The sequence below is a fragment of the Mercenaria mercenaria genome, chromosome 2, assembly GCF_021730395.1.
Source record: "Mercenaria mercenaria strain notata chromosome 2, MADL_Memer_1, whole genome shotgun sequence".
Classification (NCBI taxonomy): domain Eukaryota; kingdom Metazoa; phylum Mollusca; class Bivalvia; order Venerida; family Veneridae; genus Mercenaria; species Mercenaria mercenaria.
The window spans coordinates 108,462,662-108,489,506 of record NC_069362.1 but is presented as its reverse complement, the minus strand read 5'-3'; the positions used below and the strand labels follow the sequence as shown (position 1 = coordinate 108,489,506).

Here is a 26,845-nt window from a genome sequence, read left to right as displayed (position 1 = left end):
GTCGAAATAATTGAGTTATTATTAACACTTTATTCTATAGATCAAGAGACAGTCTCGAAGTTTAACAACACAATAAATAGATGAATAAATAAATAAATAAATAAATAAACAAATAGACAGATACCAACGAAGATGTTTTTACTTTTTTATACGCACATGAGCATTGTTATATCGCATACGTAAGAATCAAAGATCTGGTGTGCATGAGTTGAAGATAGTTTAAGCTTACATGTAAAAGAAAATATTTTAGTTCTTTTCTTTTCAATGATATAATCCACAATTCTACCAGTTTTGTTCAGGCAGTGTTGTGTGCGTTCACGGTCACGACGCAAAGATGTGACAATATTCACGCGGTATGAAAGTGTAAAATAATTCTAATGAATTTTTTGTTTTGCGTTTCGGTATGATACTTACACGTAATTTTTGTGCGGTAATTAGGTACGTCTGTCTTTACTGAAGTGTATTTTTATAGCAGTACCCGATCATTTATAATTCAATTTTTTTCCGCACTCAAATGTTTAGAACCGTACTTATAAAGAATATACTCAACGCCCTTTATAGCTCCATAGCTATGTTTTTAGCTCACCTGTCACAAAGTGACAAGGTGAGCTTTTGTGATCGCGCGGTGTCCGTCGTCCGTCCGTGTGTGCGTCCGTAAACTTTTGCTTGTGACCACTCTAGAGGTCACATTTTTCATGGGATCTTTATGAAAGTTGTTCAGAATGTTCATCTTGATGATATCTAGGTCAAGTTCGAAACTGGGTCACGTGCCTTCAAAAACTAGGTCAGTAGGTTTAAAAATAGAAAAACCTTGTGACCTCGCTAGAGGCCATATATTTCACAAGATCTTCATGAAAATTGGTCAGAATAATCACCTTGATGATATCTAGGTCAAGTTTGAAACTGGGTCACGTGCCGTCAAAAACTAGGTCAGTAGGTCTAAAAATAGAAAAACCTTCTGACCTCTATAGAGGTCATATATTTCACAATATCTTCATGAAAATTGGTCAGAACATTTACCTTGATGTTATCTAGGTCAGGTTCGAAACTGGGTCACGTGCCATCAAAAACTAGGTGAGTAGGTCAAATAATAGAAAAACCTTGTGACTTCTCTAAAGGCCATATTTTTCATGGGATCTGTATGAAAGTTGGTCTGAATGTTCATCTTGATGATATCTAGGTCAAGTTTGAAACTGGGTCACATGTGGTCAAAAACTAGGTCAGTAGGTCTAAAAATAGAAAAACCTTGTGACCTCTCTAGAGGCCATATATTTCCTGAGATCTTCATGAAAATTGGTCAGAATGTTCAACCTGATGATATCTAGATCAGGTTCAAAAGTGGGTCACATGCCTTCAAAAACTAGGTCAGTAGGTCAAATAATAGAAAAACCTTGTGACCTCTCTAGAGGCCATATTTTTCATGGGATCTGTATGAAAGTTGGTCTGAGTGTCCATCTTGATGATATCTAGATCAAGTTCGAAAGTGGGTCACGTGCCATCAAAAACTAGGTCAGTAGGTCAAATAATAGAAAAACCTTGTGACCTTTCTAAAGGCCATATTTTTCATGGGATCTGTATGAAAATTGGTCTGAATGTTCATCTTGATGATATCTAGTTCAGGTTTAACAGGGTCATGTGCAGTCAAAAACTAGGTCAGTAGGTCTAAAAATAGAAAAACCTTGTGACCTCTCTAGAGGCCATACTTGTGAATGGATCTCCATAAAAATTGGTCAGAATGTTCACCTTGCTGATATCTAGATCAGGTTTGAAACTGGGTCACATGCCTTAAAAAACTAGGTCAGTAGGTCAAATAATAAAAAAACCTTGTGACCTCTCTAGAGGCCATACTTTTCATGGGATCTGTATGAAAGTTGGTCTGAATGTTCATCTTGATGATATCTAGGTCAGATTAGAAACTGGGTCAACTGCGGTCAAAAACTAGGTCAGTAGGTCTAAAATTATTAAAATCTTTTGACCTCTCTAGAGGCCATATTTTTCAATGGATCTTCATGAAAATTGATCTGAATGTTCACCTTGATGATAGCTAGGTCAGTTTTGAAACTGGGTCACGTGCGGTAAAAACTAGGCCAGTAGGTATAAAAATAGAAAAACCTTGTGACCTCTCTAGAGGCCATATTTTTCATGAGATCTTCATGAAAATTAGTGAGAATGTTGACCTTGATGATATCTAAGTAAAGTTTAAAACAGGGTCACGTACCTTTGAAAACTAGGTCAATAGGTCAAATAATAGAAAAACCTTGTGACCTCTCTAGAGACCATATTTTTCAATGCATCTTCATGAAAATTGGTCAGAATTTTTATCTTGATAATATCTAGGTCAAGTTCAAAACTGGGTCACATGAGCTCAAAAACTAGGTCACTTTGTCAAATAATAGAAAAAACGATGTCATACTCAAAACTGGGTCATATGAGAAGAGGTGAACGATTCAGGACCATCATGGTCCTCTTGTTATATTTATCTCTGTTAAATTTTGACAGATTTAAATGAAATTCTGGCACAATGTTTTATGATAATTTTATTGTTATAAAACGTAAGAATGATAATAATGAGAATAAACTCAATTAGTCGTAAAAATGTTTGATCCCGCAGATGGCATTATTTGCCGCATAGCGACGAGCGAAAAAGTATATACTTTTGGGTTGCATTATTTCAACTGTCATTTCTCAATGAATATTTGTTGGTATCTATTTATTTATTTATTCATTTTTTTAATGTTTCGATCATATAAAGAATCATCCGTAATTTTCAGGCTTCGAGAAATCAAAAATTATAACTCGAACGACGCTCGCTTTTACAGCTTTTTTCAACGAAAGCATTTATTTTTTTCACAACATCCGGTTTTATTTATGTTTTAAAAATGTTACGCAACAAAAAAATTGATTGGTCCAACTTGTTAGAAAGAACTAAAAGATTTTATTTAAGACCATTGAAATGTGACGACTGAATGCGTCATGCGGAATTCAGGGCTGTTACTGTAAAGACGCATGTACGCGGCGTGCGGTTTCCAGATGTAGATAACAACACCGCCTAGAAGCGGCACGCGGTATTCAGATAACAATTGGTCGACGCATTAATGCGTCGCGCGGGCAGAATGAGTTAATAGACTGAAATTAAATCTTTTTAAGAATATTAAAGAAAATATGAATGTGCATTGCTATCAAATATATGTACATGTTCTTTGAGTATATGATGGGGGCCCGGTGAGGTTAAGATGGCTGACTTTGAATTACTTGCCCCTAACTGATTTGGGTTCAAGCCTCACTTGGGGTTTTGAATACTTCTTGTGAGGAAGGCATCCAGCTTGGTTATGGAAAGTCAGTGGTATTCTACCCCAGGTGCCTGCCAGTGATGATATAATGCAGTTTTACTCAGGTGCGCACCCTTGATGAAATAATGCATGAAGGCGCACCTTGGGCCTTCCTCTACCATCAAAGCTGGAAAGTTAATATATGACCTATAATTGTGACAGTGTGATGTTAAATTAAACAAGAACAAAAGAAAACAGTAGATTAAATGTAACTAAAGATATTCTAATTTTCTCAGAAAATGGAAGAAGAATTGTCTAGAAAAGATGGAGAGAAAGATTCAGTAAAGGAAGAATTGGAAACACTGAAGAAAGAACAAGAAGATTTATTGGTGTTGTTGGCAGACCAAGATACAAAAATTGATAAATATAAACAGAAATTGAAGGAGCTTGGTCAGGAGGTATGTATCACATTGGAGGGAATTAATGGGTAAAGGGTACATAAACTGCATAATACATACATATACATCTACAAGTGGTTATGGCTTATATAAGAAAAAGTGTTAAGGTCTTTAATGAATTTGATCATTCTTCTGTAAATTTAGGTATAATTATGTGTCAAATAACTATATCTATTGTATAATACCTGTATATACTATAATTATAATATATATTAAAGCAAAATGTTAACTTGGTTCTGCTTAGTTTCTGCCATTCACATATGAATAACTCCAGTAATATTCATGTATTTCTTGTATATTTATCATAGGTTGAAGAGGTAAAAATTAATTTATATCTCTAGTTCTCCATTTGTTTTGTTTTTAGCTCACCTGTCACGAAGTGACAAGGTGAGCTATTGTGACCGCTTGATGTCCGTCGTGCGTCAACAATTTGTAAAAAAATCTTCTTCTTGAAAACCACTGGGCAGAATTACACCAAACTTCACAGGAATGATCCTTGATGGCCCCCTTTCAAAATTGTTCAAAGAATTGAATTCCATCGAGAACTCTGGTTGCCATGGCAACCGAAAGGAAAAACTTGAAAAATCTTCTTCTCAAAAACCAGAAGCCCTACAGCTTAGATATTTGGTGTGAAGCATTGCCTAGTGGACCTCTACAAAATTGTTCAAATCATGACCCCGGGGTCAAAATTGACCCCACCCAGGGGTCACTTGATTTTACATAGGAAAATCTTAAAAAATCTTTCTCAAAAAGCAGAAGCCCTAGAGCTTAGAAAATTTGACATGTAGCATTGCCTAGGGACCTCTACTAAAGTTGTTTAAAATCATGACCTCCGGTCAAAATTGACCCCCCCCAGGGGTCACTTGATTTACATATGAAAATCTTCAAAAAATTTCTAAAAATAAACCAGAAGGCCTAGAGCTTAGATATTTGACATGTAGCATTGCCTAGTGGACCTCTACATAATTTGTTTGAACCATGACCCCCAGGGTCAAAATTGACCCCACCCAAGGGGTCACTTGATTTTACATAGGAAAATCTTAAAAAATCTTCTTCTCAAAAACCAGAAGCCCTAGAGCTTAGATATTTGGTGTGAAGCATTGTCTAGTGGACCTCTACCAAGTTTTTTCAAATCATGAACCCGGGATCAAAATTGACCCCACCCCAGGGGTTACTTGATTGTACATAGGAAAATCTTCTTCTCAAAAAACATAAGCCCTGGAGCTTAGATATTTGACATGCAGCATTGCCTAGTGGACCTCTACTAAATTTGTTCAAATCATGACCCCGGGTCAAAATTGACCCCGCCCCCAGGGTCTCTTGATTTTACATATGAAAATCTTCAAAAAAATTCTAAAAATAAACCAGAAGGCTTAGAGCTTAGATATTTCACATGTAGCATGGCCTAGTTGACCTCTACAACATTTGTTTAAATCATGACCCTCAGGGTCAAAATTGACCCCGCCTCAGGGGTCACTTGATTTTACATATGAAAATCTTCAAAAAAAATTTTAAAAATAAACCAGAAGGCCTTGATCTTAGATATTTGACATGTAGCATTTCCTAGTAGACTTCTACAAAATTTATTCAAATCATGACCCCTGGGGTCAAATTGGCTTCGCCCCATGGGGCTACTTGATTGTACATAGAAAAATCTTCAAAAATTTCCAAAAAAAAACCCCAGAAGGCCTAGAGCTTAGATATTTGACATGTAGCATTGCCTAGTGGACCTCTACAAAATTTGTCCAAATCTTGACCCAACCCCAGGGTTACTTGATTGTGCATAGGGAAATCTTCATAAATTTGCTAAAAATAAACCAGAAGGCCTAGATCTTAAAGCTTTAGCTAAGAAATTTGTTCAAGCAAGCAACTCTACTCAGGTGAGCAATATTCTAGTTCCATTTTCCCCCAGAAACCTGCTTTATTGTAATATTCAATACTATATTTATTTGGGATTGAGATATTTGCAACCTTTTTTACTGCCTTCAGAGAAGAGGGAAGTTCTTCTTTTGCTCATGTCTGTCAGTAGACTGTTTGATATTTAGTCAATAACTAGAGAACGTTTGGTCCCATAATAGTCAAACTTCAAAAGACTAAGGTCACTGAACTTGAAGCTGAAAAGTTAACAGCCAGTAACTGCAGAACATTTGCATCTACAGTTGCCAAAATCAATAGGATGATTGTCTGTGGTCAGCAGATGACTTCTTGTTTTGGGGATAATTAGGTCAATAGTCAGGGTCACAACGACCTTTGAGTTGAAAACTGTTTCTGAACATTTAGTGCCTAAAGCTGACTAAACTTGATTGCCTGTAGTAATTAGATGATAAATATCTGTAGGTTACAAACTGAAAATGGTTTATCATCAATGAGAGCTATGGCTGTCAAACTTTAAAGGATGGTTGCCAGAAGTTAATAGATGGCCTCTATTGTTTAGACGTCAAAGTCACAGTTTTTGGTTCCTGGATATCAATAACTGGATAATGCTTGGAAACTTAGATCAGAGGATGATTGCCTGTGGTCAGTTAACAGTCTTTTCTGATTTCTGGGTCATTGGGTCAAGTTCGCACCATACATAAATACCCAGTAACATTCCACAGGCTGTCATCAGGGCATGTGTTTTACAGACAGCTCTTGTTTGCTTTGTGTTCTTGAAGTTAAATAGACAAGTTTATAAGTTTTTCTTAAGTATGCTATTTTTATAGCTTGACTATTCAAAGAACAAGGAGGACTACTGTACTCTTCCCTGCATCAGTATTGCTTTCAGGTTGAAGTTTTATGACACTCCCCTCCCACCCACCCCCACACTACACTCAACCTCTAGATATTTTATATCCTGCCCTCTTAGATTTTTTTCTATCTCATATCCCCTTCCCCTACCTCAACACATACATGTACACACATTCATGTGTACTACCATCTCCATTATTATTTTACATTTCAATGACTTAGATATATCTTATATAAGTTCCTCAGTTTCCCTCAAAAATATACCCCAACACTCCAACCCCTTTCAAAATTTCTTTAAAAAAATTCTAACATATTTCTTATGCTGTTTTTAGCTCACCTGAGCCAAAGGTTCATGGTGAGCTTTTGTGACCGCTCAATGTCCGTTGTGCGGTGAGCGTCGTCAGTCGTCCGTCCGTCAACAATTTCTAACAAAATCTTCTTCTTCAATACCACTGGGCAGAATTACACCAAACTTTATAGGAATGATCCTTGGGTGGCCCCCTTTCAAAATTGTTCAAAGAATTGAATTCCATTTAGAACTCTGGTTGCCATGGCAACCGAAAGGAAAAACTTAAAAACTCTTCTTATCTAAAACCACAGGTCATAGGGCTTTGATATTTGGTATGTAGCATCATCTAGTGGTCCTCTACCAAGATTGTTCAAAATATCCCCTAGGGTCAAATATGGCCTCGCCCTTGGGGTCACATGGTTTACATAGACTTATATAGGGAAACGTTTGAAAATCTTCTTGTCCAAATCCTCAAGGCATAGAGCCTTGATATTTGGCATGTGACATCATCTAATGGTCCTCTATATAGTTTGTTCAAATTATGCCCCTGGGGTGAAAAGAGGTCCTGCCCTGGGGGGTCCCAAGTTTTACATAGACTTATACAGGAAAAAAACTTTTAAAATCTTATTGTCTGAAAGTTCAAGGCCTAGGCCTTTGACATTTGGTATGTAGCATTGCCTAGTGGTCCTCTACCATGGTTATTCAAATTATGCCCCTGGGGTGAAAAGAGGCCCCGCCGGGGTCACTTGTTGTACCCCCCAACAACAAAGTTGTAAGGGGGGGTATACTGGTTTCAGGTTGTCTGTCTGTCCGTCTGTCCGTAGACGCAATCTTGTGCGCTCCATCTCTCCTTATCCCCTTGACAGAATTTAATGAAACTTCACACAAGTGATCAGTACCAACAGTAGTTGTGCATGGGGCATGTTAGGTTCTTTTAGAAAAAAAATTTGCAGAGTTATGGGACTTTGTTTTTTTGTTACTATACTATATACATAGACACAATCTTGTACGCACCATCTCTCCTCATCCCTGTAACACAATTTAATGAAACTTCACACAAGTGATCAGTACCAACAGTAGTTGTGCATGGGGCATGTTAGGTTCTTTTAGAAAAAAAATTTGCAGAGTTATGGGACTTTGTTTTTTTGTTACTATACTATATACATAGACACAATCTTGTGCGCACCATCTCTCCTGATCCCCTTGACACAATTAATGAAACTTCACACAAGTGATCAGTAACAACAGTAGTTGTGCATGGGGCATGTTAGGTTCTTTCAGAAAAAAAATTTGCAGAGTTATGGGACTTTGTTTTTTTGTTACTATACTATATACATAGACACAATCTTGTGCGCACCATCTCTCCTCATCCCCTTGACACAATTTAATGAAACTTCACACAAGTGATTAGTATTAACAGTAGTTGTGCATGGGGCATGTTAGGTTCTTTCAGCGACAAAAATTGCAGAGTTATTGGACTTTGTTTCTTGTTAACATACTATGTACATACAGTCTACATATGCAATCTTGTGCATGCCTAATCTACCAAACCCTTACACACAATTTAATGAAACTTCACACAAGTGATCAGTACCAACCCTAGTTGTGCATGGTGCATGTTACATTCTTTTAGATAAATATTCTGCATAGTTATGGGACTTTGTTTTTTGTTACTTTACTGTATACATACAGTCTATATACATACAGTCCACATAATTATGCAATCTTGTGTGCGTCAAATTGCAATGTACTATGTCAGTGCATGCGGGGGGTACATTCATCACCTTTAGTGATAGCTCTAGTTATGTGAGTTATATAGGAAAAAATACTTCAAAAATTATCTGATCATATTTCCTAGACTGTTTAATTATAATTACCTGATGGCCCAAAGTAGGGATTATTTGACTGTGACCTTGACCTACTGACCTACTTTCTTGTTTTTAGCTCACCTGTCACAAAGTGACAAGGTGAGCTTTTGTGATCGCGCAGCGTCCGTCGTCCGTCCGTCCGTGCGTGCGTCCGTGCGTAAACTCTTGCTTGTGACCACTCTAGAGGTCACATTTTTCATGGGGTCTTTATGAAAATTGGTCAGAATGTTTATCTTGATGATATCTAGGTCAAGTTCGAAACTGGGTCACGTGCGGTCAAAAACTAGGTCAGTAGGTCTAAAAATAGAAAAACCTTGTGACCTCTCTAGAGGCCATATATTTCACAAGATCTTCATGAAAATTGGTCAGAATGTTTATCTTGATGATATCTAGGTCAAGTTCGAAACTTGGTTACGTGCCTTCAAAAACTTGGTCAGTAGGTCAAATAATAGAAAAACCTTGTGACCACTTTAGAGGTCACATTTTTCATGGGGTCTTTATGAAAATTGGTCAGAATGTTCACCTTGATGATATCTAGGTCAAGTTCGAAACTGGGTCACGTGCGGTCAAAAACTAGGTCAGTAGGTCTAAAAATAGAAAAACCTTGTGACCTCTCTAGAGGCCATATATTTCACAAGATCTTCATGAAAATTAGTCAGAATGTTCACCTTGATGATATCTAGGTCAAGTTTGAAACTGGGTTATGTGCCATCAAAAACTAGGTCAGTAGGTCAAATAATAGAAAAACCTTGTGACCACTTTAGAGGTCACATTTTCATGGGGTCTTTATGAAAATTGGTCAGAATGTTCACCTTGATGATATCTAGGTCAAGTTCGAAACTGGGTTACGTGCGGTCAAAAACTGGTCAGTAGGTCTAAAAGTAGAAAAACCTTGTGACCTCTCTAGAGGCCATATATTTCACAAGATCTTCATGAAAATTGGTCAGAATGTTCACCTTGATGATATCTAGGTCAAGTTAGAAACTGGGTCATGTGCCATCAAAAACAAGGCCAGTAAGTCAAATAATAGAAAAACCTTGTGACCTCTCTAAAGGCCATATTTTTCATGGGATCTGTATGAAAGTTGGTCTGAATGTTCATCTTGGTGATATCTAGGTCAAGTTCGAAACTGGGTCACATGCGGTCAAAAACTAGGTCAGTAGGTCTAAAAATAGAAAAACCTTGTGACCTCTTTAGAGGCCATACTTTCAAATGGATCTTCATGAAAATTGGTCAGAATGTTCATCATGATGATATCTAGGTCAAGCTCAAAACTGGGTCACGTGCCATCAAAATGTAGGTCAGTAGGTCAAATAATGAAAAAACCTTGTGACCTCTCTAGAGGCCATATTTTTCATGGGATGTGTATGAAAGTTGGTCTGACTGTTCATCTTGATGATGTATAGGTCAAGTTTGAAACTGGGTCAACTGCGGTCAAAAACTAGGTCAGAAGGTCTAAAATTAGAAAAATCCTTTGACCTCTTTAGAGGCCATATTTTTCAATAGATCTTCATGAAAATTGGTCTGAATGTTCACCTTGATGGTATCTAGGTCTTTTTCAAAACTGGGTCACATGCGGTCAAAAACTAGGCCAGTAGGTATAAAAATAGAAAAACCTTGTGACCTCTCTAGAGGCCATATTTTTCATGAGATCTTCATGAAAATTGGTCAGAATGTTCACCTTGATGATATCTAGGTCAAGTTCAAAACAGGGTCACGTACCTTTGAAAACTAGGTCAATAGGTCAAATAATAGAAAAACCTTGTGATCTCTCTAGAGGCCATATTTTTCAATGGATCTTCATGAAAATTGGTCAGAATTTTTATCTTGATGATATCTAGATCAAATTCAAAACTGGTCCACATGAGCTTAAAAACTAGGTCACTATGTGAAATAATAGAAAAAACGACTTCATACTGAAAACTGGGTCATGTGGGAACAGGTGAGCGATTCAGGACCATCATGGTCCTCTTGTTTAAGATACAGCCTTGAAATTTGGATGACATACACAGTTTTGCACACCAATCTTAGAACTGACTTTCAGTGACTGTGAATATGACCTACTGACCTACTTTCTTAATGTTTTAACATCAGTTTGACATTTGAAATATGTAGCTCATATTACTCAGGTGAGCGATCCAGGGTCATCATGACCCTCTTGTTTACTGCAGTATCTCCCCCTCCCCCCTCCTCCCACAACACACATACAAATACACATCTTTTTCAGTGGTTTGTGTTTCATCATACTGTTTCATAGTATTACACATCACCCAAACACACACTAAATGAAAAAAAACTGTACAATTTTTCAATTGTATTGACAGTTATCTGTTACTTTCACTTTACTCTTCATAAATATTTTCAAATAGTTGAGCGTGTTGTCCATCCATCAGCTCTTGTACTTTGTGCATGCTTTCCTTCATCACTTATAAAGATTTATATTTTGTACTTGGACTTTGTATGAAAGTACATATTTTTCTGTCGAAACTGTTTTTTGCATCTGTTTATTGGGGAATACTGGTTAAAATGTTGTTGCCAATGTATGTGTATTACCCCAGCTTTTCCAGTTCCAGTGTAAATAAAACTCCCACCAGGGTCTCTGTGTAACCAGGATTCAAAATGACATACCATGTTTCAAGACAGTGAAACTGAAAATAATGTTGAAATTTAAAGAAATAAAATCATTTATTTACAAACTGCGTCTTTCAATAGGGGAAGGTTAAAGTAAAAGTTATAAATAAGAATGCAATAAAATATACGACAGGAACTTTACAATTTTACAATTTATGACAGGAACTTAACAGTATGTTGGAAGCAATGCTGGTAATTAAATAAATCTCAAACAGAATATTCAAAACCTACAAAATATGCCAAAACTACAAAATGTGATAAAATGTTTTTTTTCCCCCTTAGGATATCATCAGCTTTGAAATTTCAGTGCATATTTTAATGCATGTTAATATTGTATTTGTTCATCATGGATAGAAAATACTGGTATATATCTTACGCTGTTTCACAATAATGCTAGGAAGTGCTTGCTTATGGCTTATATCATCACAAATGTATTTTATAAAAATTCATTTAGTACTGGTACTGAATTATGTTGCTGTTCTTATTTTCTGTTCAATTTGTTATGTAAAAATATCTGATTTCAGGTTGAGGACGATGATGATGACGATGATTTTGATGATGAAGATGTTGATGACGAAAGTTGAGAATATGATATCCTAGTTGTCATGAAGATTTCCCCTATATTTGAACTGAAGATAACCGAGTCAAAACTGTGATTTATTTTGAATAAACAATGGGTCAAACTGGTGCATAGGATCTGAATCAGAGCTTATTTATTGGACATGGTCCATTGTTGAAATTACACCTTGATTTTTCTAAAACTAGCAATTTTATAATAATTGGTATTACTTCAGAAATTAAAGGTTTTTTCTTTCTAATTTATATATTTCTTAAGTTGCTGAATCAATTGCATTATCATAGTGATTTTATTGATTTGAAATAAATGGGAATTTTATATTATGATACATTTTTGTACACCAAAAATATGGTTAAAGATTGAAATAGTAAAACCAAAGTTGTTTACCATTTGGTTTATTTCGCTACAATTTTCAAAACCACGCAGGATGATCAATGGCAGCTATTAAATCTGATTGTTGTAGTCTAACCATTCCATGTGGTTTCTGTCTTGGCCTCCTCCCCTGTCTTTTAAACCACTGTAAAAACTTAAAATATTGCTTTTAATTGTGTCAGTGTACAATACTGTTAAATGTATGATATGTTATATTAACTTATTTCACCTGGTAGATTAATTATTAGGAAAATGTGAAGCTGTATGAATACTTCAGCTAATTCCTATGACACCGGTGCCAGGTGAACTGGTGTCATAGAGGATGTGATTGTGATAGTGGGATTTGAAATTTTAGGTAACCCAAACCAATTGCAGAAACATCCCCTCCCCTGCTACATTACTGTTGATATAATCACAGTATGATTAGATTCTTATTACAAATGATTACATGATCTGTTAAAGAAATAATCATGATCTGCTAAAAAATAATTTTTATGAATTTTTCCAAATTATGATATACAGTTGAATTTCGGTATCTTGAATTCAAAAGAATCGAGCGTTTCATTTGTCATAGCCGAAATTCAACTCAAAACCTTATTTTGGGCAATCAGTTTTCTTGTTCGAACTTGAAAATGTCTTCGAGATGGTTGAATTTTGAGATTAAAAGTTCAACATACTGAGTTTCAACTGTAATTTATAATATGAAATATAAATATGTATTCCTCTGTTGCAAAATGCTACGGTCGAATTATGAGGTACTCTAATTGCAACATACATTTAAGGTCGTGGATTGATATTAACCCTCGGCAAATGTAGCTCAACCCCCGCACGACTACATTAAAGCCGAAAAATTGAGAAGTCATAAACAAAGAATACCAAATCTGCTGATAATTACATTAAATCATCATTTTGGGAATGCAGTTTTGAAAGATATTCTTGATAATCTTTATTGAGTGAAGCAATTTTAAATGGAATATGTTAATTCAGTTGACTGAATGAATCATGCATGAGCTTTATTTTAGTTGGGAACACTGGTGCCTATTGTCTGCTGAAACAGCCAAACGCTTCATTTTTTGTACCCAGCATTTTGTCTGTATATTGACTGGAATAAAGTTGTATTTATTTTCGTTACCATATTGTAAATTGTATATACAAGTGTCTTGTTGCTGACAAGATTGTTATTATGTATAAACAAATTAAAGATGATAAAAATGAAACGTGGAACCAAAATTCTTCTGTTTTTCTTTTTAATCCATTAATGTGCTCTCAGTTGACAATGGATTTGAATGTGATGGAAGTTTAAATACAGGCAGTTTTCATATTCCCACATAACAGGACATTGTTGGTGGCCCAGTAAATAGTTTGATTGTTCATGCTCCCCCTCCCCTCCCCTCCCCTCCCCACTTTTTGAAGAAGCAGGTGGAATATTTGCACCGGTCTCGGTCCAATAACTGGAGAACCTCTTGACCCAGTACCTGATGGCAAAATTGAACTTCTGAAGTGTCCTAGTGTTCAGTAGGTCAAAGGTCAGGGTAATAGGGGCATGAACCTTGAAAACGGTTTCTGCCCAGTAACTTGAGAAACGTTTGACACAGAATTTTTAAACTTGATAGCATGATTCGGCTTAAAGAGGTAGGTTACCTTGTTACCAGGGTAAATTCAAATTAGTTGAACCGCAGCAATTTTTAGCTCGACTGTTCGAAGAAAAGGGGAGCTATCCTACTCGCCCCGGCGTCTGCGTGAGCGTCACACAAATGTTAAAAGTATGCGTACCACCCCAAATATTTTCAAAGTCCATTGAGATATTGCTTTCATATTTTGCATACTTGTTTACCATCATGACCCCAGTCTGAAAAGGAGAAGGCAACTCTATCAAGCATTTTGACTGAATTATGGCCCCTTTCCAACTTAGAATAAATGTTAAAGTTTGCGTACCACCCCAAATATTTTCAAAGTCCATTGAGATATTGCTTTCATATTTTGCATACTTGTTTACCATCATGACCCCAGTCTGTGAAAAGGAGGAGGCAACTCTATCAAGCATTTTGACTGAATTATGCCCCCTTTTCGACTTAAAATAAGCTGATTGTAATGTTAAAGTTTTACTCATTGCTTATATTATACTATCAAGCACTGAGAATAGTTGAGCGCGCTGTCCACTGACAGCTCTTGTTTGTATTTCGTGTAATATGATGTTTTAACTGCTATAATCTCAATTTCGTTTATCTCTGTCCCTTCAAGTACAATTTTTATCCAGGTTTGAAGAACATGACCCTCCAAAAGTATTTTATATTGAAAGAAGAAGGAAAATACAGATATTTAACACTTTTTAGTGTATTTTAGTTTCATTGATATCCGTAGAAGACTGCATAATTGATAATTTTACTAGGATGCACGTTAGCTTTCTAATATAAACTTAAATGTATATGTCGCGGGGCTCGTGTTTCCATGGTAACGCATTTTCTCTCTCTTTTTTTTTTTTTAAACTACTATGTATAAAAACGGTGTTTTTGACGGCTTCAGTGCCATTTTGTTAATGACCAACAGGGAATATTTGGGTAATACTAAATACCAGGCACTTTACATGGTACCCTGTTTTTCTTAAAGTTTAAAGTAACCATGGCAACAGAGATGCTTAAAATAGCTGATATCTTGCTTTTTGTCGTAATTTCTTATAAAAAAAAAATATTGAATAATATTATCTTTCTCGTTAATAGAGCTTTAAAACATATTATTTCTAACGTAAGTTATATTTTTGTGTTATTTGCATTTATTCAAACAAATTTCACAGCTTAAAATACTTACAGCAGTACCCTTCGTCTGGCATTTTTCGTGGTAAAATCGTTCAGCATGCTGCTATTAATCTCATGGATATTGTTGAAATGAAAATAAAAAGCCGAAGCTGTGTTCCTTAAATAGACCAGTGTCAACGCTTTTGAATTTTACATTTAGATATATAGGTCACGGGCTTCGTTTCCATGGTAACATCAATTCAGTTCAAGAAACCACAATTTTCTACTGAAATTTGAACAATTTTAGAGCTTAGTTTTAGTATATAAGTAACAAATTATCAATGGAAACTGAAAATAGGTATTACAAATCAAACTGCCAGCCTTTGTTTTGAAAATGGCGGTAACAAGTAACCTTTCACCCAACTATATTCCAAATAACATTGGTTACCATCATCCATTTTCTTACATTCCGCAGAACATTTCAATATAACTACATAAAAGAAGCAAAATACTCATAAAAAATTATTTCAGCAAATAATGGCTGTTGTTCAAATAAAGAAAATGCACAGAGTTACATACTTTCAAAATAAAAGCTATTAATTTTGTGCGGTATCCGACAGGTAATGTCATGACGTCATTTTAAAGCAACATTGTTTTTATAATAAGTGTTTCTGCAGCAATTTATTCATTATTTTTGCATTATTAAACCATAGAGCATCAGAGCGGAGAGAGGTTCATGATTTGTTTTCAGAAGAATGGATATACAAACATTTAGTTTGTCGTAAACGTCGTCGTAAATCGTCACGTCAGCTTCCGGTTGGACATGCGCACATTAAGGTAACCTACCTCCTTAAGTGGATGACACAACTCTTGTTTTAGTGTCAATAGGTCAGTCATGGAAACATGAACATTGAAAACGGTTCACCCGCAATAACTTGAGAACCCACTTCACCAAGAACCTTCAGACTTCATAGCATGATTAGGCTTAGAAAGTAGATTACCCCTTTTGATTTTTGGGGGTCAAGGTCACAGGGACTTTAACTTTGTAAAATGTTTCCATTCAATAACTTTAGAAGTCGCCATATGACCTAAAATTGTGTCGGTGCGACGTTAAACCCAACAAAATAAATAAATCAATAACTTTAGACCAACTTTACTCAGTATCTTCAAACTGGATAGCATGATTGGGCTTATGAATTGATGACCTCTATTGTTTTTGGGGGTAAGTAGGTCAAAGGGCAAGGTCACAGTGATCACAGTACTGAAAATAGGATAAACAATTGCTGAAAACTGTGTTCCACCTTATGTGAAATTTCACCACTCGCAAGCTATTGCAAATGCATCAAAACGAACATGTGTAACAGTTCTTTGAAAATGTCCTCGGAGTTTGCACATGTATGTTAGTTTAGTAAATGTAGTCTTAAATCTTTTTGATTTTAACATATCTGCGCAAAATTGGCAGTTAAGGGTTGGACAGTCTTCTACAAAGTTTAAATGCGTATGTCCTGTGGTGGATGGCAATCTGTTTGTGAATGTTGCACATACTAGATTGTGGCTGATTTGGCAGCCTATGCAGTGTGCAAATACAGATTTGTCGCTGAAGATGTTAGGGAGTGTCTGGCTCAGGATTGGCCAGTAGCGTAGAATCGTTCGTTTTATAAAGCTATTGTCTTTGTCAAAATCTAGTACTACAGGGATTTTCTGTACCCTTTGTCTGGTGTTTTTAGGTTGTAGTAGGTCTTTTCTGTTCTTGGGGAGTACTTTGTTCATGCATTCATTTAGTAGCTGTTCTGGGTATCCCTGTTTTGCAAAGAAAGCTATAATGCTTTTTGTGTGTTTCTGAAAATCTGCGTTAAGCGTGCATATTCTTTTGATTCTCGGCATTTGGCTGTAGGGGCTGGATTTTTTAATGCAGGCTGGGTGATTTGAGCTGTATTCTAAATAACAGTGTTTGTCAGTTGGTTTACAGTAGAGGTCAAATATAATCTTGCCGTCTGTGCTGCGTTTTGTTATGGTATCCAGGAAAGTGATGCTTTTGTCTGAAAATTCCATCGTGAATTTGATGGTTTTGTGAAAGTTGTTGCAGTGCTCGAAGAATCAATGTAGCATACCTTATTATTGTAGACAATCTACTGATACCATCCTAATATTTACATAAATGTTGTCAAATATATGATGGTATTATTTCTCACAATTCCTTCAAATTTACACTGTAGAGGACACATTTTCTGAAATTTGGGCTGTGTGGAGAAAGAACAAAGATGGTAGCAACAAAAAATTTATTACAAAACTTAACAGTAACTTGTTACAATTTCATTATCAATTAAAAGACAAAATAACAACCGACACACTACCAAATTTACAAAGTATGATAAAATTATGAATTTACATTTGTATAAGCTCATTTTCTGTCTATGAAAGAATAACTGAATGAAATATCATGGAAATTCTTATATAATGAAGTCTATAACTCTTAAAAATCAACATACTTACCATCACAGTCAACAACTTAAAAACATGAAATGTGTACCACTGTTATCACATGCCTTAAATAAGGCCACATCATATTCTTGTAATTAAACTAAGGCAGCAACATTTTACCAGTGTCTCCATTTCAACAAGACATTGGTCAACTTGACTTTGTCTTTAATAAGCAAGGAAGAAAGAAATTTCCATGTTTCAGCAGGAAAGTTAACATGCGATAAAAAAAAGAGAATCTTATGTTAGTGTCTTTCCACATTTATGATTGACAAATGCTCGGCAGAGCCTCATTTTGTTTTATAAAACTTGACACTGATGTAAGATCATCTATTCATTACAAGCTTTCAGTGAATTATTAAATAAAACAATGAAATGTAGTTTACAATTTCACAGCAAAAATATCAAATATACTTTTATCCAGTACAAAATTAGTTCAATTACACTTGAACACGGAAGAATATGAAAAATAAATAGTCTAGAATTCCTTTTAAAAAAGAGACCCATAAGTCAAAAGGTATAAATTATTGTACCCTCCTCTGACAACGAAGTTGTAAAGGGAGGAGGGGGGTATACTGGTTTCAGGTTGTCTGTCTGTCCGTCCGTAGACGCAATCTTGTGCACACCATCTCTCCTCATCCCCTTGACACAATTTAATGAAACTTCACACAAGTGATCAGTACCAACAGTAGTTGTGCATGGGACATGTTAGGTTCTTTTAGAAAAAAAATTGCAGAGTTATGGGACTTTGTTTTTTTGTTACTATACTATATACATAGACACAATCTTGTGCGCACCATCTCTCCTCATCCCCTTGACACAATTTAATGAAACTTCACACAAGTGATCAGTACCAACAGTAGTTGTGCATGGGGCATGTTAGGTTCTTTTAGGAAAAAAATTTGCAGAGTTATGGGACTTTGTTTTTTTGTTACTATACTATATACATAGACACAATCTTGTGCGCACCATCTCTCCTCATCCCCTTGACACAATTTAATGAAACTTCACACAAGTGATCAGTACCAACAGTAGTTGTGCATGGGGCATGTTAGGTTCTTTTAGAAAAAAAATTTGCAGAGTTATGGGACTTTGTTTTTTCGTTACTATACTATATACATAGACACAATCTTGTGCGCACCATCTCTCCTCATCCCCTTGACACAATTTAATGAAACTTCACACAAGTGATCAGTAACAACAGTAGTTGTGCATGGGGCATGTTAGGTTCTTTCAGAAAAAAAATTTGCAGAGTTAAGGGACTTTGTTTTTTTGTTACTATACTATAAACATAGACACAATCTTGTGCGCACCATCTCTCCTCATCCCCTTGACACAATTTAATGAAACTTCACACAAGTGATCAGTAACAACAGTAGTTGTGCATGGGGCATGTTAGGTTCTTTCAGCAACAAAAATTGCAGAGTTATGGGACTTTGTTTCTTGTTAACATACTATGTACATACAGTCTGCATATGCAATCTTGTGCATGCCTAATCTACCAAACCCTTGCACACAATTTAATGAAACTTCACACAAGTGATCAGTACTAACCCTAGTTGTGCATGGTGCATGTTACATTCTTTTAGATAAATATTCTGCATAGTTATGGGACTTTGTTTTTTGTTATTATACTGTATACATACAGTCTATATACATACAGTCCACATAATTATGCAATCTTGTGTGCGTCAAATTGCAATGTACTGTGTCAGTGCATGCGGGGGGTACATTCATCACCTTAAGTGATAGCTCTAGTTCCTAATATGAACATAAAAATTTTAATTCCATATCCATGTCCAAATTTCCCTGACTTTTCCCGAATTTCCAAATTTCCCTGACCAACTACAAAATTCCCTGACCTTGAAAAAAATATGTTTTTCCCTGACCGTGGGAACCCTGAAAATGTATGCACATCAATACTAAAATATAACGGAAATCTATAAATGTCCTATAAATATCTCCAACATTAACACAGTAATGGTTACACAATGATGTTCAGGATGTCACACGACACTGTGCATTAACTTTGTTAAAAGCTTTGAGAAAACACATTTGTTTCATATACAAGATCAAAGATACTTTCACAAATGAGCCGCACCATGAGAAAACCAACATAGTGCATTTGCGACCTGCATGGATCCAGACCAGCCTGCGCATCCGTGCAGTCTGGTCAGGATCCATGCTGTTCGCCGACGGTTTCTCTAATTGCTATAGGCTTTGAAAGCGAACAGCATGGATCCTGACTGGACTGCCTAGATGCGCAGGCTGGTCTGGATCCATGCTGGTAGCAAATGCATTATGTTGGTTTTCTCATGGTGTGGCTCAAATGAACACCTGATTTTACTTTTTCATCAGCTTACACTTCAAACTCGCTCTGTAAACTTTTATCCATTTTCTTAATAAAGACGTTTGTTTTCCCATGTATAACTGTCATGCAATGTGATATTTTGAAAGAAGCTGACAAATGACCACCATAAGACAATGTATTACATGAGAAAATCATGCACCAGATCAAAGGTCAAGGTCATGACTGAGCACTTAACTTGGTCCATTTTCTTAACTACATAAACTATACTGATAACAGTTTTTAATGTCTAGCTATGAATTTTGTGCAGCATCTCAGAATTATGAAATAACTATACAACTGATTATCATAACAAAACATTAGAATTGTGTTGCATACAGAAACCATTTCAAATGTTAAGGTGCTAGACTGAACTTATAAATCCAATCATTTAAGTCCCATTATTCACAGGACAAACACTTCTATGTCTTTACATTACATCATAGAAACTTTTCTGTTCTATGGACACATCTGGTCTATTTTTACAGCTGATTTTGTTTTCTATAGTAGTTGCTCAAACACTTTCTGCGGCAAATTATCCGACATTTCCAACAGCAGTATTGCTTTTTGGTATTTAAATTTATGGTACTTTTTGTTGTTCATCAGCCGGTTTGTTCGTGTATCTAAAATCATTTATAGCAACCAAATAATTAGCAACCCAAGGTTAGTCATACAGGTGACTCTTGAAGAAGAGATTATGTTCTTTATCATTTCTTTGAAAAGTTCAAGATAAGTAAATGCATTCTGAAACAGTCTGAAAGAATATCCATAATTCTAGGTGGAGGAGCAACCCTTGAACTCCAGACCAGTCATTGAATTCAGTTCGGGTGTCCTACTATTACAACAGAATCATGAGATGACTGGTTCCATAGTCTGGTGTCTAGATCCTCAAGACCGCTAGTTCCATGGCCTGATTACTACTAGTCAAACAGCTTCACTAATTCCATTTACACTAACAGAGATGGCTGTTTTCAACAATACACTTTGGAATTATTTTTCTTTTTAAATGCCAGGATTTGGTTGATAAGCAGCAAGTTTCTGTACGTGCAGCCATTTTGCAACTGCTGTTTTTGTTGTTAATCAGCAAAAGTTTTGTTAGTGCTTGTCTTTCAGTCGTTTTTCTGCATACTTTAGGCCATTTGTCAGCCCTTTTTCTCTACTAAGGGTTTTTTTATCAGCTATTTTTTTCCGAATCCATAAGCTGTTTATCAGCCGTTTTCAACATTACCAAAAGTGTTGCTATCTAAATTTGTTACAGCAGCAATAAGTTCATCGTCGGCACCATCATCAAGTTCTGACACACCTGAAATACAGAATGCACTAACTGATACCAGTACACTTCTCTCTTTAGTCCCTTTATTGAATTTGAATATACTTGTCTTTTGTTTTCTTTAAATATCTTCCATTTGCACTGCTACAAATCACCTACAATATCAGATTAAACAATAAGATGGTCAGTTATTTTCACCAATTTGCTGTTAACAATGAATAACTGGCTAGTAACAATTTCAGGTTCCTGACATGACAAGGTTGATTTTAAATGAGAGTAAGTAATAGGTTTGTTAGTGGATAAAAACTGTAAAGTCATCATGTGACCTAAGATACTTTAAACAAAACAAATCCATGTCATGACTCTCGGAAGGTTAGCGAAAATTGAAACCTGAGCAGTCTGCCTGTTGCTCCATGTACTGTTTCTCTAATTCTGCTGTTGTATTCAACAATTCATCATCATCCATTTCAAGGTCAAGGTCATCCTCAAAGTAACTAGCTGGTAATAGATTCCTTGGTAATGGCCATTCTGTGTAAAAAAAAATCGAACTTAAAATTTATGACCACTTCCTATAACCATACAGCATGAGCTACTTAAACTGTTACAGAAGCTTTGAATAGCATGTTTCTAAAAAAGAAGTCAGTGCATGTTGTGAATCATTTTTAAAATCATGGGTATAAAATTTCATGGTTTTGGCAAAAATGCCTATATTGTTGGGACATGGATTTTAAATGTTAAAATAAATAGGATTTTTTATTTATCGCGATTAATTTTTATGGATGCAATCAAATATGTGAAAAGTAGTCCCCCACTAGTATTAACGATTTCACAGTAAGTTTCCATATTTGAAGTGTTATATTACATCTGATTCATCAAATCTGCAATATTTGCAAAATAAAATTCAACATGACACATCATTAAAAGTGAAGTACAACATCGATGCATAAATTTGAAGTTTCAAATTATTTCTGCAATATTTTCATTAAGATACAGTCAAGCCTGTGTATAAAGTCTATATTTACAGGTTGAAATGTACTTAAAATGATTAATTTGGAAATTACACGTGTTCTTTGGAGCCAGGTGGTCTCTGCTTACAGGTGGTCAATCACATACTGACTGTAAATTTATTCATACATTTATTTGTACTTCAACATTGAAATACATCTTCACATTCTTCAAAACACTAACACATTCAGATACTTTTCTCTGCATTTTTTTTTTATACTAATATAGCACTCTGGCAGTGATTTGGCAGTGAAACAATTCCTCAAGCTGAAATATGAATGAATTACCTGGAGACTTGTAGTTCTGCATATGACAATCTGGATCATGACATTTCTGGTACCATACACCTTTGTGTAAATCCACAACTAACCTGACAAGTAGTAAAAATTATGCATTTCAGTTAATAAGGCAAGAAATTACTAAAATAGCTGTAAGTATTGTTGCAACAGTTGTCTAGGACTGATTATACAATATTTTTACATTGATAAGAGGTCTATGTCATTCAGAGGCAGGAATACCAAAAACAATATTGCAGATGAAGTAGGTTACAGAAAACAAGAAATCAACAGATTTTATACAATAACTGAGTCACTACATTCTTTTTAACTAGACCAGGTTGCTTCTCAGTAAAATTCTTCAGTCTCCACAAAACTTCATTGTATCTTAAAAAGACAAATGAAGCAATCTACATGACAATAAAGAAAGACCATTTGAACTTGAGTGTATGACTATGACCTTGAACCAGAATAGCAGCCCATTTGACCTTTGAGTTTATGACCATACCATGACCTTGAATCGAAACATCAGAAAGATGCACTGGGCATATTTCCTCATTGTGGCAAATGGTAGTATGTGTGCAATGAAAAAAGCCCTACAAATGGTTAAAAGCATGTTGAGCAGGCGTAGCTTCATATCTTCATGACCTTTGGCCTAACTACAACCTTGACCTTGAATCAATTCGGCAAAAAGTTTTGTCCTATACACCTTGTTATCTCAGGCCTCGATCTTGGCGGTAGCCCGAGGCTACCAGTTTTTCAGACGGACTACCGAATTTCCCAAGCTGGGTAGTCTGTCGGGCTACTAAGTTTTCAAACTTGTTAATAATAAAAGCGTGAAATTTCACCGATTTATTTGATGTTTCCTTTTAAATGACAACGATATTTTCGGTCCGCATAACACGAAAATTACCTGGATTGACTGGAATTTATCCGCGAATCGTAAAGATATCAAAACGTCATGCTAGTAATTTTCCATTCCACGAGCACGTGCGACCTGTCGTATCGCTGTTACTTAAATGTTATCGACACGTACACACAAAACGCTTATAGTGCATTCATTTTTTAATATAATCGCTTCAAACTTTCAGCCCCACTTTACCTGTCAGTTTATACGGGATATTGCACATTCCCTTTAAAAAAACTAGAGCTATCACTAAAGGTGATGAATGTACCCCCCGCATGCACTGACACAGTACATTGCAATTTGACGCACACAAGATTGCATAATTATGTGGACTGTATGTATATAGACTGTATGTATACAGTATAGTAACAAACAACAAAGTCCCATAACTATGCAGAATATTTATCTAAAAGAATGTAACATGCATCATGCACAACTACTGTTGGTACTGATCACTTGTGTGAAGTTTCATTAAATTGCGTGCAAGGGTTTGGTAGATTAGGCATGCACAAGATTGCATATGCAGACTGTATGTACATAGTATGTTAACAAAAAACAAAGTCCAATAACTCTGCAATTTTTTTTTTCTAAAAGAACCTAACATGCCCCATGCACAACTACTGTTGGTACTGATCACTTGTATGAAGTTTCATTAAATTGTGTCAAGGGGATGAGGAGAGATGGTGTGCACAAGATTGTGTCTATGTATATAGTATAGTAACAAAAAAACAAAGTCCTATAACTCTGCAAATTTTTTTTCTAAAAGAACTTAACATGTCCTATGCACAACTACTGTTGTTACTGATCACTTGTGTGAAGTTTCATTAAATTGTGTCAAGGGGATGAGGAGAGATGGTGCGCACAAGATTGTGTCTATGTATATTTAGTATAGTAACAAAAAAACAAAGTCCCATAACTCTGCAAATTTTTTTTCTAAAAGAACCTTACATGCCCCATGCACAACTACTGTTGGTACTGATCACTTGTGTGAAGTTTCATTAAATTGTGTCAAGGGGATGAGGAGAGATGGTGTGCACAAGATTGTGTCTATGTATATAGTATAGTAACAAAAAAAAACAAAGTCCCATAACTCTGCAATTTTTTTTCCTAAAGGAACCTAACATGCCCCATGCACAACTACTGTTGGTACTGATCAATTGTGTGAAGTTTCATTAAATTGTGTCAAGGGGATAAGGAGAGATGGTGCGCACAAGATTGCGTCTACGGACAGACGGACAGACAGACAGACAGACAGACAGTCAGACAACCTGAAACCAGTATACCCCCCCCTTACAACTTTGTTGTCGGGGGTACAATAAAGAAGAAACCTTTTTTACTGATTTCTTCTCAGCAATTTAAAGAACCGAGGCCGTACGATCAGACAGTGATGTGTCACATGGCGCGAAAGCATGACGTAATGCCATGACAATCTCAGGCAATTATACCACTTTGATCTCCACTTCAGATGCCATGATACCGACACACTTCTTTTAGCTCTTTGAGAGGGTTTTAATTGAAAATGAAAACAAGGCCAGTTACTAGTTTAACAACAGAATTATTACCGAAAATTGTTAATGTTGTTTTTTTTTTTCGCTTTAAACGGGTTGACGATGATTATTGACATATTATTGTGTCCACGTCGCCCCGGGCTGTAGTAATAGGCTACATTTACTTGATAATAGTGCTTAAAAAAAGAAAATACTGACCTACCGACCCTACTTTTTTTGGGCCATGCCACCAGAAACACAACATTTTTTTTTGGGGGGGGGGGGGGGGGGAGGCATTATTGCAGTTAAATTTGAACAGCTACACTATATTTTAAAGGCCCTGGCTAAAAAAGTAAGTTTTAGAAGGGTAGTGCAAATTTGAACCCCATGCCTGGCATATAACTAGATACTGGTATAGGTCTTACTTTTTTTCTACAGTTTTCTCCCATAATTTCTGTCTGCTAGTTACTTGAATATTGCAACATGTTATCTACTTTTTTTTGCTTAGCCTGCCCATGGATGGTGTGGGTAGGTTAGTTGCCTACCATTTAAATAAATGAATGTTGAATCAAGCATAAACTAAAATACATCATATTTATAAACAAAATGATTTCGGGCAATTAAAAATGTTTTCGGGCAAGTGGTTTTCTTAACTTACTTGCCCGAAAGGACAAGTGCTGAAAAAAAATAAGGCGAAGACTGCAATATATTTTTCTCTTTTCCAAAACAGGACTACCAGAAACCTGGTCGGGCTACTTGATTTCACAAGTTGGTAGTCCTGCTGGCTACCAGCAAAAGTAGATTAAGATCGAGGCCTGTATCTATTAGACTTTTTGGAGAGATGCCCTTGTATAAAAGTGTCTTACATTATATTATTGCTGCGGTGATGTCTGCCAATATTATGACAATATCTGTATTTTGCTATCTCATAAACAAGTAGTTCTCCCTGGTGAAAGTAGGTCCAATGCCTAATCACACCTTTCCCAGAATCCTTAGTTATAATGTTACTAATGTATTCATCTACTTCTGGATAGGGTGACTTGCTGTAACCATCAATACATTCAGCTTCTGTAAAAAATTTAAAGAAAGTTTTAATCCCTTGCTGACAGGTGACTATGATGAATGGTTCATAGGTATTTTAAAAAGTTGCACTAAATAATGCTGCAATACTCCCTACAACTAACATAAAATTTGAAGAAAAAAAACTTTTTAATTTGTTTCAGTTTTAAACAAATCAGGAGTAAAAATGGAGACAAAACTTACGGTATGGAAAAGTTTCAACAGACTGGCAGTAAAAAGTGACAAACTCCAGGTAGGAACCATTTAAACATTCAGCAAACTGGTAAAGACCCACCAAATGAACAGTTTATAACTGATGACACTTGATGGACAGTTGTGTATTGTTGCAAACTGTGTTTACAATGTTTTTTATCAATCATCTGTTGAAGCTGTACCAACCAACTTGACCAGGATCAAAGCAAACCCTGAATGTCTGCTGTCCAAAGATGCCTGAAGGCTCTACAATGATTATAGGACATGCTGTTTAATACAGTTAAATTAAAACTGCTGTGAGCTTCTTTTTGATTCAAAAAAATATTTCAATTTGTATACTTTGGGTTAAGTGCTGTCTTTTTTTTCAACAGTTATTTCAGTTATGTACAGGTGGGCATTAGATAAACCAGCATTCCTGGATTCTGTACCAATATTAACCTGTTCTCCATATTAAGTAGTTGTCAACTTCTCAGGAATCCTGAAACTCAGACCCCACCATTCATAGGCATTTGCTCTCCCTTTTGAGCTAAATGGGTTAAAAGAATGACTTCATGAAGATATCAATTATAAATACCTTTTGAAGTTTTTTCTCTTTTCCTTCCAGGCAAGCCAATCATATGCCCAGACAAGTTTTCACCATCAAATGAGAGAATTCTCATACTATCACAGTATCTGTAAAACAAATGAAAAAAATGTGATTACCTTAAGAGAGTACTCTTAACTCTTTCCTTATCCCATTTTTTGTACTACATTTATTTGATTGGGTTTTTGGTAAGGAATTTCCATATATTGTGATATAATTTATGGAAGAGAATCATGATGTATTTTTGCGAATTTTCAAAGAATTAATTCCAGTAAATTGTTGCAGTTCTTCTAAAACC

At 35.8% G+C, this 26,845-nt stretch overlaps 2 protein-coding genes across 5 annotated transcripts in view; one reads left to right on the top strand and one right to left on the bottom strand.

The window, feature by feature from the left end:
* Nucleotides 1-13,415, top strand: part of LOC123562446 (general vesicular transport factor p115-like) — a 38,770-nt gene extending 25,355 nt beyond the window's left edge. For both annotated transcript variants that reach the window (XM_053537496.1, XM_053537495.1), the window contains 2 exons: nt 3,566-3,727; nt 11,767-13,415. In XM_053537496.1, coding sequence (XP_053393471.1) covers nt 3,566-3,727; nt 11,767-11,826 — 222 coding nt within the window. In that variant the 3' untranslated portion in view covers nt 11,827-13,415. The remainder of the gene's footprint in view (nt 1-3,565; nt 3,728-11,766) is intronic.
* A 3,773-nt stretch (nt 13,416-17,188) lies between these two features.
* LOC123562444 (DNA-directed primase/polymerase protein-like) overlaps nt 17,189-26,845 on the bottom strand; it is a 33,804-nt gene continuing 24,147 nt past the window's right edge. For 2 of the 3 annotated variants that reach the window (XM_053537493.1, XM_053537492.1), the window contains exons 12-16: nt 26,539-26,636; nt 25,559-25,760; nt 22,311-22,393; nt 21,409-21,546; nt 17,189-21,051 (exon numbers count right to left, since the gene is read on the bottom strand). In XM_053537493.1, the coding sequence (XP_053393468.1) occupies nt 20,957-21,051; nt 21,409-21,546; nt 22,311-22,393; nt 25,559-25,760; nt 26,539-26,636 (616 nt within the window). In that variant the 3' untranslated portion in view covers nt 17,189-20,956. Of the gene's footprint in view, nt 21,174-21,408; nt 21,547-22,310; nt 22,394-25,558; nt 25,761-26,538; nt 26,637-26,845 lie in introns of all 3 variants that reach the window. The other variant, XM_053537494.1, reaches the window with a different exon arrangement.